At 49.4% G+C, this 10,624-nt stretch overlaps 1 protein-coding gene across 1 annotated transcript; it reads right to left on the bottom strand.

The window, feature by feature from the left end:
- Positions 1–6,535: 6,535 nt before the first annotated feature.
- On the bottom strand, positions 6,536–9,148 carry LOC123124482 (transcription factor MYB83). The gene is made up of 2 exons (XM_044545095.1): positions 8,677–9,148; positions 6,536–7,646 (listed from the first exon to the last, which is right to left on the bottom strand). The coding sequence occupies exons 1-2, from the start codon at positions 8,991–8,993 to the stop codon at positions 6,794–6,796; spliced, it is 1,170 nt and encodes a 389-aa protein (XP_044401030.1). The 5' UTR covers positions 8,994–9,148; the 3' UTR covers positions 6,536–6,793.
- Positions 9,149–10,624: the final 1,476 nt, after the last annotated feature.

The raw sequence follows: 10,624 nt of genomic DNA, 5'->3' as shown, positions 1-10,624 counted from the left end.
ATCCGATGTGTGTACAATCATCAGATTCCCATCTGCATCTAGTTCGGTTCTTTTGCCCGTTTTGTGCCATGTCATCTGTCTGGCCGTCTCTTCGACCATGAAAAGACGTTGAAGTCTTGGTACGATTGGCATATACCGAAGAACACTAATGGGGATTTTGGTCTGTGTCTTCTCACCCATACCGTTGTCTACCACAACATACCTGGAAGACTTGCAAATGGGACAATAGTTCAAGTCCGCATAGTCAAGCCTAAACAAGACACATCCTTTCTCACAGGCATGTATCTTATCATAGGGCATCTTCAGTGCACGGAGGATTTTGTCCGACTGGTACAGGTTTGCAGGCATTACATGGCCTTTGGGTAGAAAGCGTCCAAATACTGTCATCATTGCATCGTAGCATTCTCTGCCCAAGTTGAACTGAGCCTTCAGAGCCATTACTTGTGAGATGGCATCCAACTGACAAAGCTCAGTGTGCTCATGGAGCGGACGTTTTGAAGACTCCAACATTTCATTGAAGGCCTTTGCAGATTCCTCCATCTCCTCGTCCGAATCCCGAGCATCATCGAAGTCTTGCACCATGTTTTCCATCCCGGTACCATGCTCGTCGGTGCGACGACGATCCACCTCAGCTCGGTCACGTTGGGCAGACTCACCATGAAATGTCCACACCGTATAATCGGGCGTAAAACCACTCTTCTGCAGGTGTTTGCCCATTTCAGCCTCTGTCCTCTTTTCCCAATTGCCGCACCGTAAATAGGGGCACCAGGTTTTCCTCTGGCCATTTGCAAATGCGGCTCGCACAAACCCCTTGGTTTTTGTGAACCATTCAGTGCTCCATTTGTTCTGACCAGTGTGACCGGTGTACATCCACGCACGATCACTCATCTTGACTTTCAAAGCTACTAGACACACAACAAATATATATATAATTCACCATGTATATATTCATCAGTTGATCTACTTTGTCAATTTTATTACGTCCATGCAACCTACACTCTAATAGGTAATGATAGGTCCTAATCCCACCCGAGTATGTTTAGATTGGGTTCATTTTCCCATGCTATGCTCCGGATCCTACGCAAAATTTCGGCAGCAACTCCCCGCTGTTCTCCTGATACACGTCTCTGCAATAAACAGAGAGGATGTGTACCCGGAGAACAACAGGAGAGGCACTGACGAAACTTATGCGTCAGATCTGGAGCAAAGCATATGGGAAAACGAACCCAATCTAAGCATACTCGGGCTGTCCATGGATAGCGTTGGACAATTCGAAAGAATCAAGGTTATAAATATGCAAATGCATGCATATTTATAACTATGACGCTTTCGAACGGGAGACACATATTGGTTACGCATACTGATGATTCAAGACACATATATAGCTAGCTATCAAGTTTCATCGGCACGAACACCGGAACAGAGCAAATAATTAACGGGGGAGGAGGACATGTCATTTGTGCTCACCCACGAACGAAGGGGCAGAGCTCGTCAAACACACGGCGAGGTCGTCGTCCACCAAACCTCGCAGCGATGAAACAACTGCACATTTAAATCTACCCGATCAACACAATTATATATGATGTTTTCATAACAAAATCGAAAAATATATGACCTAACTAATAATTCACAAATATATGACCCCGTCGGCCTCTGCAAGGCCAAAGAACACCTTTTCGGGAGGTGTCGGAGGTCGGGGTGTCGTGTCGGTGTCGGGGTGCTGTGTCGGGGTCGGGGTGCTGTTTCGGGGTCGGGGTGTCGTGTCGGGGTCAGGGGGTTAGGGGGTCGGGTGTCGGGGTGGAGTCGGGGTCGGGTGTCGGGGTGTGGTGTCGGGGTTGGGGGGTCAGGGGGTCAGGGGGTCGGGGTGTCGGGGTGTCGTGTCAGGGGGTCAGGGGGTCGGGTGTCGTGTCGGGGTCGGGGTGTGGTGTCGGAGTCGGGGTCGGGGTGTCGGGGTCAGGGGGTCGGGGTGTCGTGTCGGGGTCGGGGTGTGGTGTCGGGGTCGGGGTGTCGGCGAGTGGGGTGGGGGCGGAGGGGTCTTCTTCTTTCTTTCAATTCTTCTTCTTCTTTCCTTTCTTCTTCTTCTTCTTTCATCTTTTTTCTACTTTTTTACTTCTTTTCGTTTCTTCCTTTCTTCTTCTTCTTTTTACATCTTTTTTGTACTTCTTTTCTTTTCTTCCTTTCTTCTTCTTCTACTTCTTTTCTTCTTTTTCTTTTTTCATCTTTTTTCTACTTCTTCTCTTTTCTTCTTCTTCTACTTCTTCTACTACTTCTACTTCTTCTCATTCTTTTCTAGCACTAACACTAACACAATCTAGCACTAACAATTAAACAGAAAAAAAATGAAAAAACAGAAAGAAAAAAAACACTAGTCCCTCACCGGAGCAATGGGACGGTCGGCGGGGGCGGTGGCGGGGGGCGCCGGGCGGCGGGGGCGGTGCCGGGGCGGCGGCGGGTGGCGGGGCGACGGGGCGTCGGGGGCGGTGCCGGGGGCGGCGCCCGGCGGCGGGTGGCGGGGCGACGGGGCGTCGGCGGGTGGGGTGGGGGTGACGGGGCGGAGGGGGCGACGGGGCGGCGCCGGGCGGCGGGTGGCGGGGCGACGGGGCGGCGGCGGCGGTGGGGTGGGACTTTTGGGTAGCTGATGGCAAAGAGCTTCTTTGCCGTCAGCTAGCAGACGGCAAAGAGCTGGCAGATGGCAAATTAGCTGATTCCAGTAGTGCGAGTCTTGTGGGGAAAAGTGCGCAAACCTCTGCAGAGTGTATAAACTAATCATGGTTAGCCGTGTCCCCGGTTATGAACAACTTGAGTATCTAGTACTTGGATTATCATGTGAATCTCATCATGTTACTTTAATTAATATTGTTGGGATTAATATTGAAACTTAATTGGGATTGAGATGGTGTCACCCATTCTCAATGTTTAACAACCACCATGATAGTTAAATAAGATTTATTCCTTTGCAGTAGGGAAAAATTGGCTTTCCGCAAAACTGTAACCATAGAGCTTTCCACCAGCCAAATATGCATGTAGTATAGCATTATTCTGTTCGTTACTCTCTATGTGTTACATTGCCAGCATATTCCATGTGCTGACCCGTTTTCGGGCTGCAACGTCTCATATTGCAGACTTTTCAGACGACGAGTAAGGTGCCTTAGGTCGTGGTTCTATACTCAGTGATGCCGTTGGAGTTGATGGACTCGCCTATCTTCCAAGTCTTCCGCTGTTATCGTTTTTAGATGGCCTTGAGCCATATTTATTGTATTAAGTTCTCTTTTGAGACATTCGATGTAATAAGTATGTGATTGCTACTCTGTTATAAATCCTTCGAGTACTGTGCGTGTCAGCTTTACTGATCCAGGGATGACACTGATGCACAGAGACTTGACCGTCTGAGGTCTGGTCGCTACACCTACTCCTACTAGGAGGAGGAAAGGAAGGAGGAGAGGGAGAAGGAAGGAGAGGGAGGAAAAGGAGGAAAGGGGGGCCAGCCCCCTAGTCCAATTCGGTTTGGGCTAGGGGGGCCGCGCGCCCTGCCTCCTCTCTTCCACCACTTGGCCCATGAGGCCCATTACTTCCTCGTATTCCCGTAACTCCCCGGTACACCGAAAAATACCCGAATACACCGAAAAATACCCGAATCACTCGGAACCTTTCCGATGTCTGAATATAGTCGTCCAATATATCGATCTTTACGTCTCGACCATTTCGAGACTCCTCGTCATGTCCCCGATCTCATTCAGGACTCCGAACTACCTTCGGTACATCAAATTACATAAACTCATAATACCGATCGTCGCAGAACTATAAGCGTGCGGACCCTACAGGTTCGAGAACTATGTAGACATGACCGAGACACGTCTCTGGTCAATAACCAATAGCGGAACCTGGATGCTCATATTGGCTCCCACATATTCTACGAAGAGCTTTTATCGGTCAAACCGCATAACAACATACGTTGTTCCCTTTGTCATCGGTATGTTACTTGCCTGAGGTTCGATCGTCGGTATCTCAATACCTAGTTCAATCTCATTACCGGCAAGTCTCTTTACTCGTTCCGTAATGCATCATCCCGCAACTAACTCATTAGTTACAATGCTTGCAAGGCTTATAGTGATGTGTATTACCGAGTGGGCCCAGAGATACCTCTCCGACAATCGGAGTGACAAATCCTAATCGCGAAATACGCCAACCCAACAAGTACCTTTGGAGACACCTGTAGAGCACCTTTATAATCACCCAGTTACGTTGTGACGTTTGGTAGCACACAAAGTGTTCCTCCGGTAAACGGGAGTTGCATAATCTCATAGTCATAGGAACATGTATAAGTCATGAAGAAAGCAATAGCAGAATACTAAACGATCAAGTGCTAAGCTAACGGAATGGGTCAAGTCAATCACATCATTCTCCTAATGATGTGATCCCGTTAATCAAATGACAACTCATGTCTATGGCTAGGAAACTCAACCATCTTTGATCAATGAGCTAGTCAAGTAGAGGCATACTAGTATTCACACATGTATTATGTTTCCGGTTAATACAATTCTAGCATGAATAATAAACATTTAGCATGAAATAAGGAAATAAATAATAACTTTATTATTGCCTCTAGGGCATATTTCCTTCAGGAAGACGATGCCATCAAGAAGGGGAACGACGTCAAGACGCTGTCGTCATCCGGTCCAGGAGCCTGGACCTAGGGTTTCCCCTGATGCTCGAAGAGGGGCTAAGACAGACACCATAGCAGCGCCTCCAAGAAGGGGACGGCACCCGCGGGTGTCGCCGCTACCAGCACCGGCAAGCCGAGCCGGGACTTCGTCGTGGTCTTTGGCTAAGGCAATCCCAAGTCACCGGGGCGGAGAGGGGGAAGTCGAAACACATGAAGAAGTCGCCAATCATAGGGAGGGGAGCAACACCCATTGCCGAAGCCGGTATTGGATGTCACCGGGAGAGCGAGCTACAAATTCGGCAGGAGCAAGAGCGACACGAAGAGTTGAGCTGGGTTGGGCGACCAGGCAGAGGGGAATTCGGCGGCGAAGGCGAAGGGGATGTGATGGTGGCCGGCAACGCGAACGGCCCAAGATCCGGAGAGGAGCGCAGATCCGGGCCACCGGGACCCTAGCAAGCCCAAGAAGCTGGAAGAGGAACGCAGCTCCCGGAGCATGTCGGGTCTAGAGCCGTGCCAGCGTGGACCCCGACGAGCCAGGAACACATGAAGGGGACGCGGGTTCATGGCTCCCAGGGAAGCCGGGACACACTCACAAGGGGGCAGAGGGCCGCCATGGAGAACACGCCCGCCGCGCAATCCGGCTGGCACACTTCTACGGACACCACACCGCTACCATCAAAGGAGATGACGGGGGGTGGATGGTGTGGGTAGGGGTGGGGCACCGCGGCCAGAGGGCGGCCCAGACTAGGCAGCGAGGAGCAGCCCACGGGGGTAGCTGCAGCCACGCGCGACCAGAAGAGGGCCGCTCTAGGATCGGAGCGAGCTCGAAGCCGCGCGCGGGGGCCCAGAGTCGCGCCGAGGGGCGGCCGGCGAGGAGAGGCCGGATTCAGCCTCGCAGCAAGGCCAGGGCACGACGCAACCCACACCGGAACAACCGGAGGCAGCGGACGGGGGAGCTGCGGGGCGGGGCGGGTCGGAGCGAGATGGTGGCGAGGGAGCGCGCGAGGGGCCAGGTCCGCCCTGCCGCCGCCGTCCTAGGGGCCGGCGCGGCTTCACCGGCCGTCCCTCCGGTGGCGGCGATGCAATGAGGGCGACGAGGGCGACTTGTAGTGGCGGCGGCTAGGGTTTTCCCATGTCGCCAGAGGCTGGCGGCCATTGCTAGGTTATAAACAACCAATTTTTAGTTTGTGCTTGTGTCGTTTAAGTGTTTTTTAGAGAGCAAAAATGGTTATCTAAAGAATACTCGGCCATATACTCCTCTAAAGTTTAAGGGATCCGTTAGAGGTGCCCTTGGCCCCACTCTGCTGTAGTGGTCTGCGGTCATAAAAATGGTACAAATGGGCGTACACACCATCACACCACACGTCAAGGAGAGATATTGACTGGTTGGGTTGTAATGGCAAAGGTGTACACATCAACTTTCTTGCCTCCCCCTCCATTATATTCTTCTGTAGTCTAATCGCACGGCCCAGCCGTCCAATTAACGGCCTCTAATCGCAACCTACCTACACATTTGACCAGTGACAGTGACTGTTCCTCCTACTCCATGCATGCACATGATAGGCATGATCCCCCTCACTCGCTCACTCACTCAGCTGGCACCTTTTAGAGACCCCTCAAAGTTTATCTATATTCATAAGCTCATCAATGTGACTTCATGTGCAAGGGAAGCAGTTGGTGCATGAATGGAAAGATGAAGCAAAGGAACAAAACAAAAGGGATGTCACTTTGCCATGAAGGGAATTCCTTTTCTTTTATAAAGCTGAAGCGTGCATGCATTATCTGCAAACATATTGATTAATTAGGCTCTAGCTAGCTTCTTCTACAATGTACTCTATACATGCATGGCTTTGTGATGACCGTCGAAGACCATACCACTCAAGTAACTTTGCTTGAATTATTTGCATAGGCATGAATTATCAGTATACAAGAATGAATTCATCAAGATATATGTAGTATCAAAAGTGAAGTAGTGGCTGTTGAAGAAATCTTGTGTACATCACGTAAATAATGTCAAGGGAAAAAATGCTACCTTTAACGTATGTATATATATACTTAATTATATATGTATATTCGTATATACATGTAGTTTAGGCAAGGAGATAGGAGGTGGGCCCCAACAGCGTGTCATCACTCAACTTGGAAATCAAGGAAAGGCAAGCATGACACGTCTTTCATCAGCTCCTCCAAGTCCCACTCCCCCATGACTACGTTCCTGCTCATGTGCTGCTGGTGGCCATGCTGCTCCCAGTACGAGACCACACTGTTGATGTTGTTCTTGCTGTTGTTGTCGTCATTGATGTTGCAGCCATTTTTGCTGCTCAGTGTGGTGCCCTCAGCAGTACTGTTAGTGTTTCTATGGTTGTTGTCGCCGTTACCAGTTGATGCCATTAAGGTTTGGTCTTGCAATGCTACTGCCATGGGCTCTAGTAGAGGGGGCACGTTGAAGAGGACACTATGTTCGCCTCCTGTGCCTACAGCTTCTTCTCCCATGAAGCAGCCGCCTCCTCCTTCCATTGCCATTCCGTGGGGGTAGTAGCCACCAGTCCGCAAGGGAGAAACCTGCTTAAACGATGAATGGTCGTGGAAGAACGGCGGCACCGACGTGTGGGTAGAAGGTGCGATGCCGCAGAATTGGTCCGGGAGGGGCAGGAGGAGGCCCCCATAGCCCCTGTTTGCCGCCGGAGCCATTGTTGACGGTCGGCTCTGCTGCTGTATGGATGATGAAGAAGAGGAGGAGGAGGATGAGTCCATCCGCCACATGCTCTTCATTCCGTGGTGGCTCCCATCTTCTAGGCTGGTGAGGTCGAGGCAGCTGGCACTGCCGCCGTCGAGCTTGGGCTCGGGCGGTGACGCACATTCCGTGGTCGCCGGAGACGAAGCCGCCGAGTTCATCTTTAGCCGCTTCTTGATAGTGGAGTTCCAGAAGTTCTTGATCTCGTTGTCGGTGCGCCCCGGTAACCTGGCTGCGATCTGAGACCATCTGGAGTAGCAGGACATAGATTTTATCGTAAGCAAACATCAATCGAGAGGTTTCTGTCAAAAAGCTACATGCGCGCGTGTCTTAGAATTTTTTATGCATGCATGGCCAAAAAGTATCTATGCTTGTGATTTTTGTTAAAAACAACTGACTGCAAACTAAATTTAGTTCATTGATGGATATTAATCACGCACCAATAAAATAAAATGCATCTTCAGTTTGAAAACATGTATCACTTTCACTTCTTGATAAGGGGCCTTTTATTTGCTACTACTACCTTTGTTTCTAAATATAAAACCTTTTTGCAGTTTAAATATAAGACATTTTTGCATTCAATTTGAACTACAAAAACGCCTTATATTTAGGAACAGAGAATATACCTTATATGAGTCTGTAATTTTGTGAATGCCCTCACTTTAGTCATCCAACTATGCTAACGTTGTCTAGCCCAGTGACATTACCCCGAAAAATAAATATATGTTTCCTCGTAAGAAAATTCATAAAGCAAAAAGACAAATCAAAGAAAGGGAGTGATTATAGCTCGGTTGAGTTAGAAATAATTATTTCTTAGTGAACGGTGATAATCATCTGATCAATATATTTTCATCTTTTAGCACACCTGCAGATCACAGTGTGTGGATCCGATGGTTTTCACTGACTTGAAATAGTTATTAACCTTCCCGCACAAAACAGAAATAGTTATCTACTCTGAAGATTCCTTTGAAAATATAGTGTAACTCGATGGAAGGACAATTTATAAAACAACAATATGTGTTTCTAAAGCAATGTTGAAACATAGAATAAAGAAGAAGGTAACAATCCGATTATATCCTCCTACAATAATGTTCACCAAGTCATTACTCATAACTACCACGAACCTCAGTTAGTCAATTATATACAGGACATTGCGCATCCCCGCAAAAAAAAAACAAAGAACATGCATTCCCGTAACGAACAACACACAAACATATACAGTAATTTTCATGGCGCACGCCTGCATGAGACGGCTGGCACGGAGTATGGACGGACGTACCTGTTGCCGAGGATGGCATGGAGGTTGACGATGAGGTCTTCCTCCTGTGGCGAGAAGGCGCCGCGCTTGAGGTCCGGACGGAGGTAGTTGATCCACCGGAGGCGGCAGCTCTTGCCGCACCGCTGCAGGCCGGCGTTGCGTGCCACGTCGCTCCACGACCCCTGCCCGCTCCGCAGCATGTACGCCACCAGCCTCTCGTCCTCCTCCGGCGACCACAGCCCCTTCCGCAGCTTCGCCGCCGCTGCAGCCACATTGCTGTTTCCTGGCGCCGCCCCACCGCTGCACTTCGTCGCCGGGCACTCCACGGGCTTCCTCATTGCCCGGCCTGATGTCCTAGCAAAGATCGATGTAGTTATTGACTGTACTAGCTATCCTAGCTAGAGACCAGGTTGATCTCCAAGGCTGCAAGTACACCAAGTGTATATATCTCTCAATATATAAGGGAGAAATGGACTCGGGCGTGTGTGTTATATATATGATGTGTATGTGTTTTGTGTGGAGTGAGGGGAGGAACGGAGGACGACGAGAGGAGGAAGGAGATGATGATATGATGGTGATGGTGATGGGTGTGTGCTTTGCTTAGAAACTAGACAAGTAGATGGAGAGCAGGATCGGAGAGAGAGAACGAGAGAGCCTTCAAAAAAAAAGAAACGGGGAATTGCTAAGTCCACACACAATCTACCACTCTACCCTACTAGTGGACTTGCAGTCATGACACATGTTTTTTTGGCCGAAAATGGCTAAAATCTATTTTAAAGATTCACCTAAAGTACAAAATACTTCAAATGTAATATAAGTTACATTGATGTCTCTAAACCACTAATGACCACTGTCCACCGTTGACTCTTTCAATGGATCTAAAGAACCGCATACCTAATATCCCCCTTGCGTACTCAAGGTGAGAAACCCTAACCTCACCGCCCCGATAAGCCGGTAGGAATCTACACCGGAGCTTTGTCTATTCCGTCCCGACCGACGAACTCTAGGAGTATCAGAGCCCAAACGACTGTCTCGAAGATGAAGCATCTCCATCCGCCCAAGTGTTGCCCCGTGTGAGGATTTAAGCCCTAAGCTTTCTATTAGCCGGAGTCAAGCCACTAGGATTCCCCTTCCCGCCACTGTCTGCTAGAGTGGTAGGCAAAGGGGAGGAGGAGAATTGACAGGCTCGCCGGCAAAGATTGAGGGGGGGGGGGGGACTTTACCGTAGTCGCCTTGCGAGAGAGGAATTGAAGACTTTTATGTTTTCGATTGATCTTAGAGCTATGGCCCTTCCCCGGAAACTTTAATCCCTACATAGAAATGTTTAGGGAATCAAGCCCTATCATCCCGCCTACTACCATTAGTGCCTAATTTTTTTCAGGATCTATCCTTCAAAACTTACCACTTGAGACTATATTCGCTATGGAAACATCGACTCTCATCTTTTTCTATCTCCTCTCGCGCCTCTCTCTCTCTCTCTCGCTCGACTAGGCATACCTAACACGAAGCACCTCACTGCTAGCCACACTGGGCCCACCCCACCCCACGTGCCCCCTTACAGCCCCGCCCCCCTACACCCACCTCTCCCTCAATATTGCTTCAATTTCTTGTCTTCCATGTCTCTTCGGTCATAACAACACTCCTCCCCATTGTCCTCGGCCATGGGCGGAGCGACACCATAGACGGAGGAGCAGGTACACCACGTATATCACCTAAAAGGAGAACCATGTACATAGAAACATGGTCGCCAGCCGACATCACTGATTCCAATGATTTGTTGCATCCGGGGCCACACCATTGTACCACTAGGAAAAGGAAGAGGATGGAGAACCAATTCAGATGAACAAGTGCCCAAACCGTGGCCCGTGAAGAACATATTTCGCTGACTTTATTGTCTCCTTCCTCGCACGTGTATGTCACTTGAACCTCTATCAAGTTAATTTGCAGACCATCCACCCTAGTTCCTAGC

The sequence above is a fragment of the Triticum aestivum genome, chromosome 5D (assembly GCF_018294505.1).
Source record: "Triticum aestivum cultivar Chinese Spring chromosome 5D, IWGSC CS RefSeq v2.1, whole genome shotgun sequence".
NCBI lineage: Eukaryota > Viridiplantae > Streptophyta > Magnoliopsida > Poales > Poaceae > Triticum > Triticum aestivum.
Note: the sequence above shows the minus strand (reverse complement) of the source record. Positions and strands in the feature narration are given on the sequence as shown.

What these genes read in the sequence shown, in the direction of transcription:
- LOC123124482 (XM_044545095.1), bottom strand. Translation starts at nt 8,993, where the DNA reads ATGAGGAAGCCCGTGGAGTGCCCGGCGACGAAGTGCAGCGGTGGGGCG. An exon ending in CATGCCATCCTCGGCAACAG is followed by an intron (nt 7,647 to 8,676) that starts GTACGTCCGTCC and finishes CTGCTACTCCAG; the next exon opens with ATGGTCTCAGATCGCAGCCA.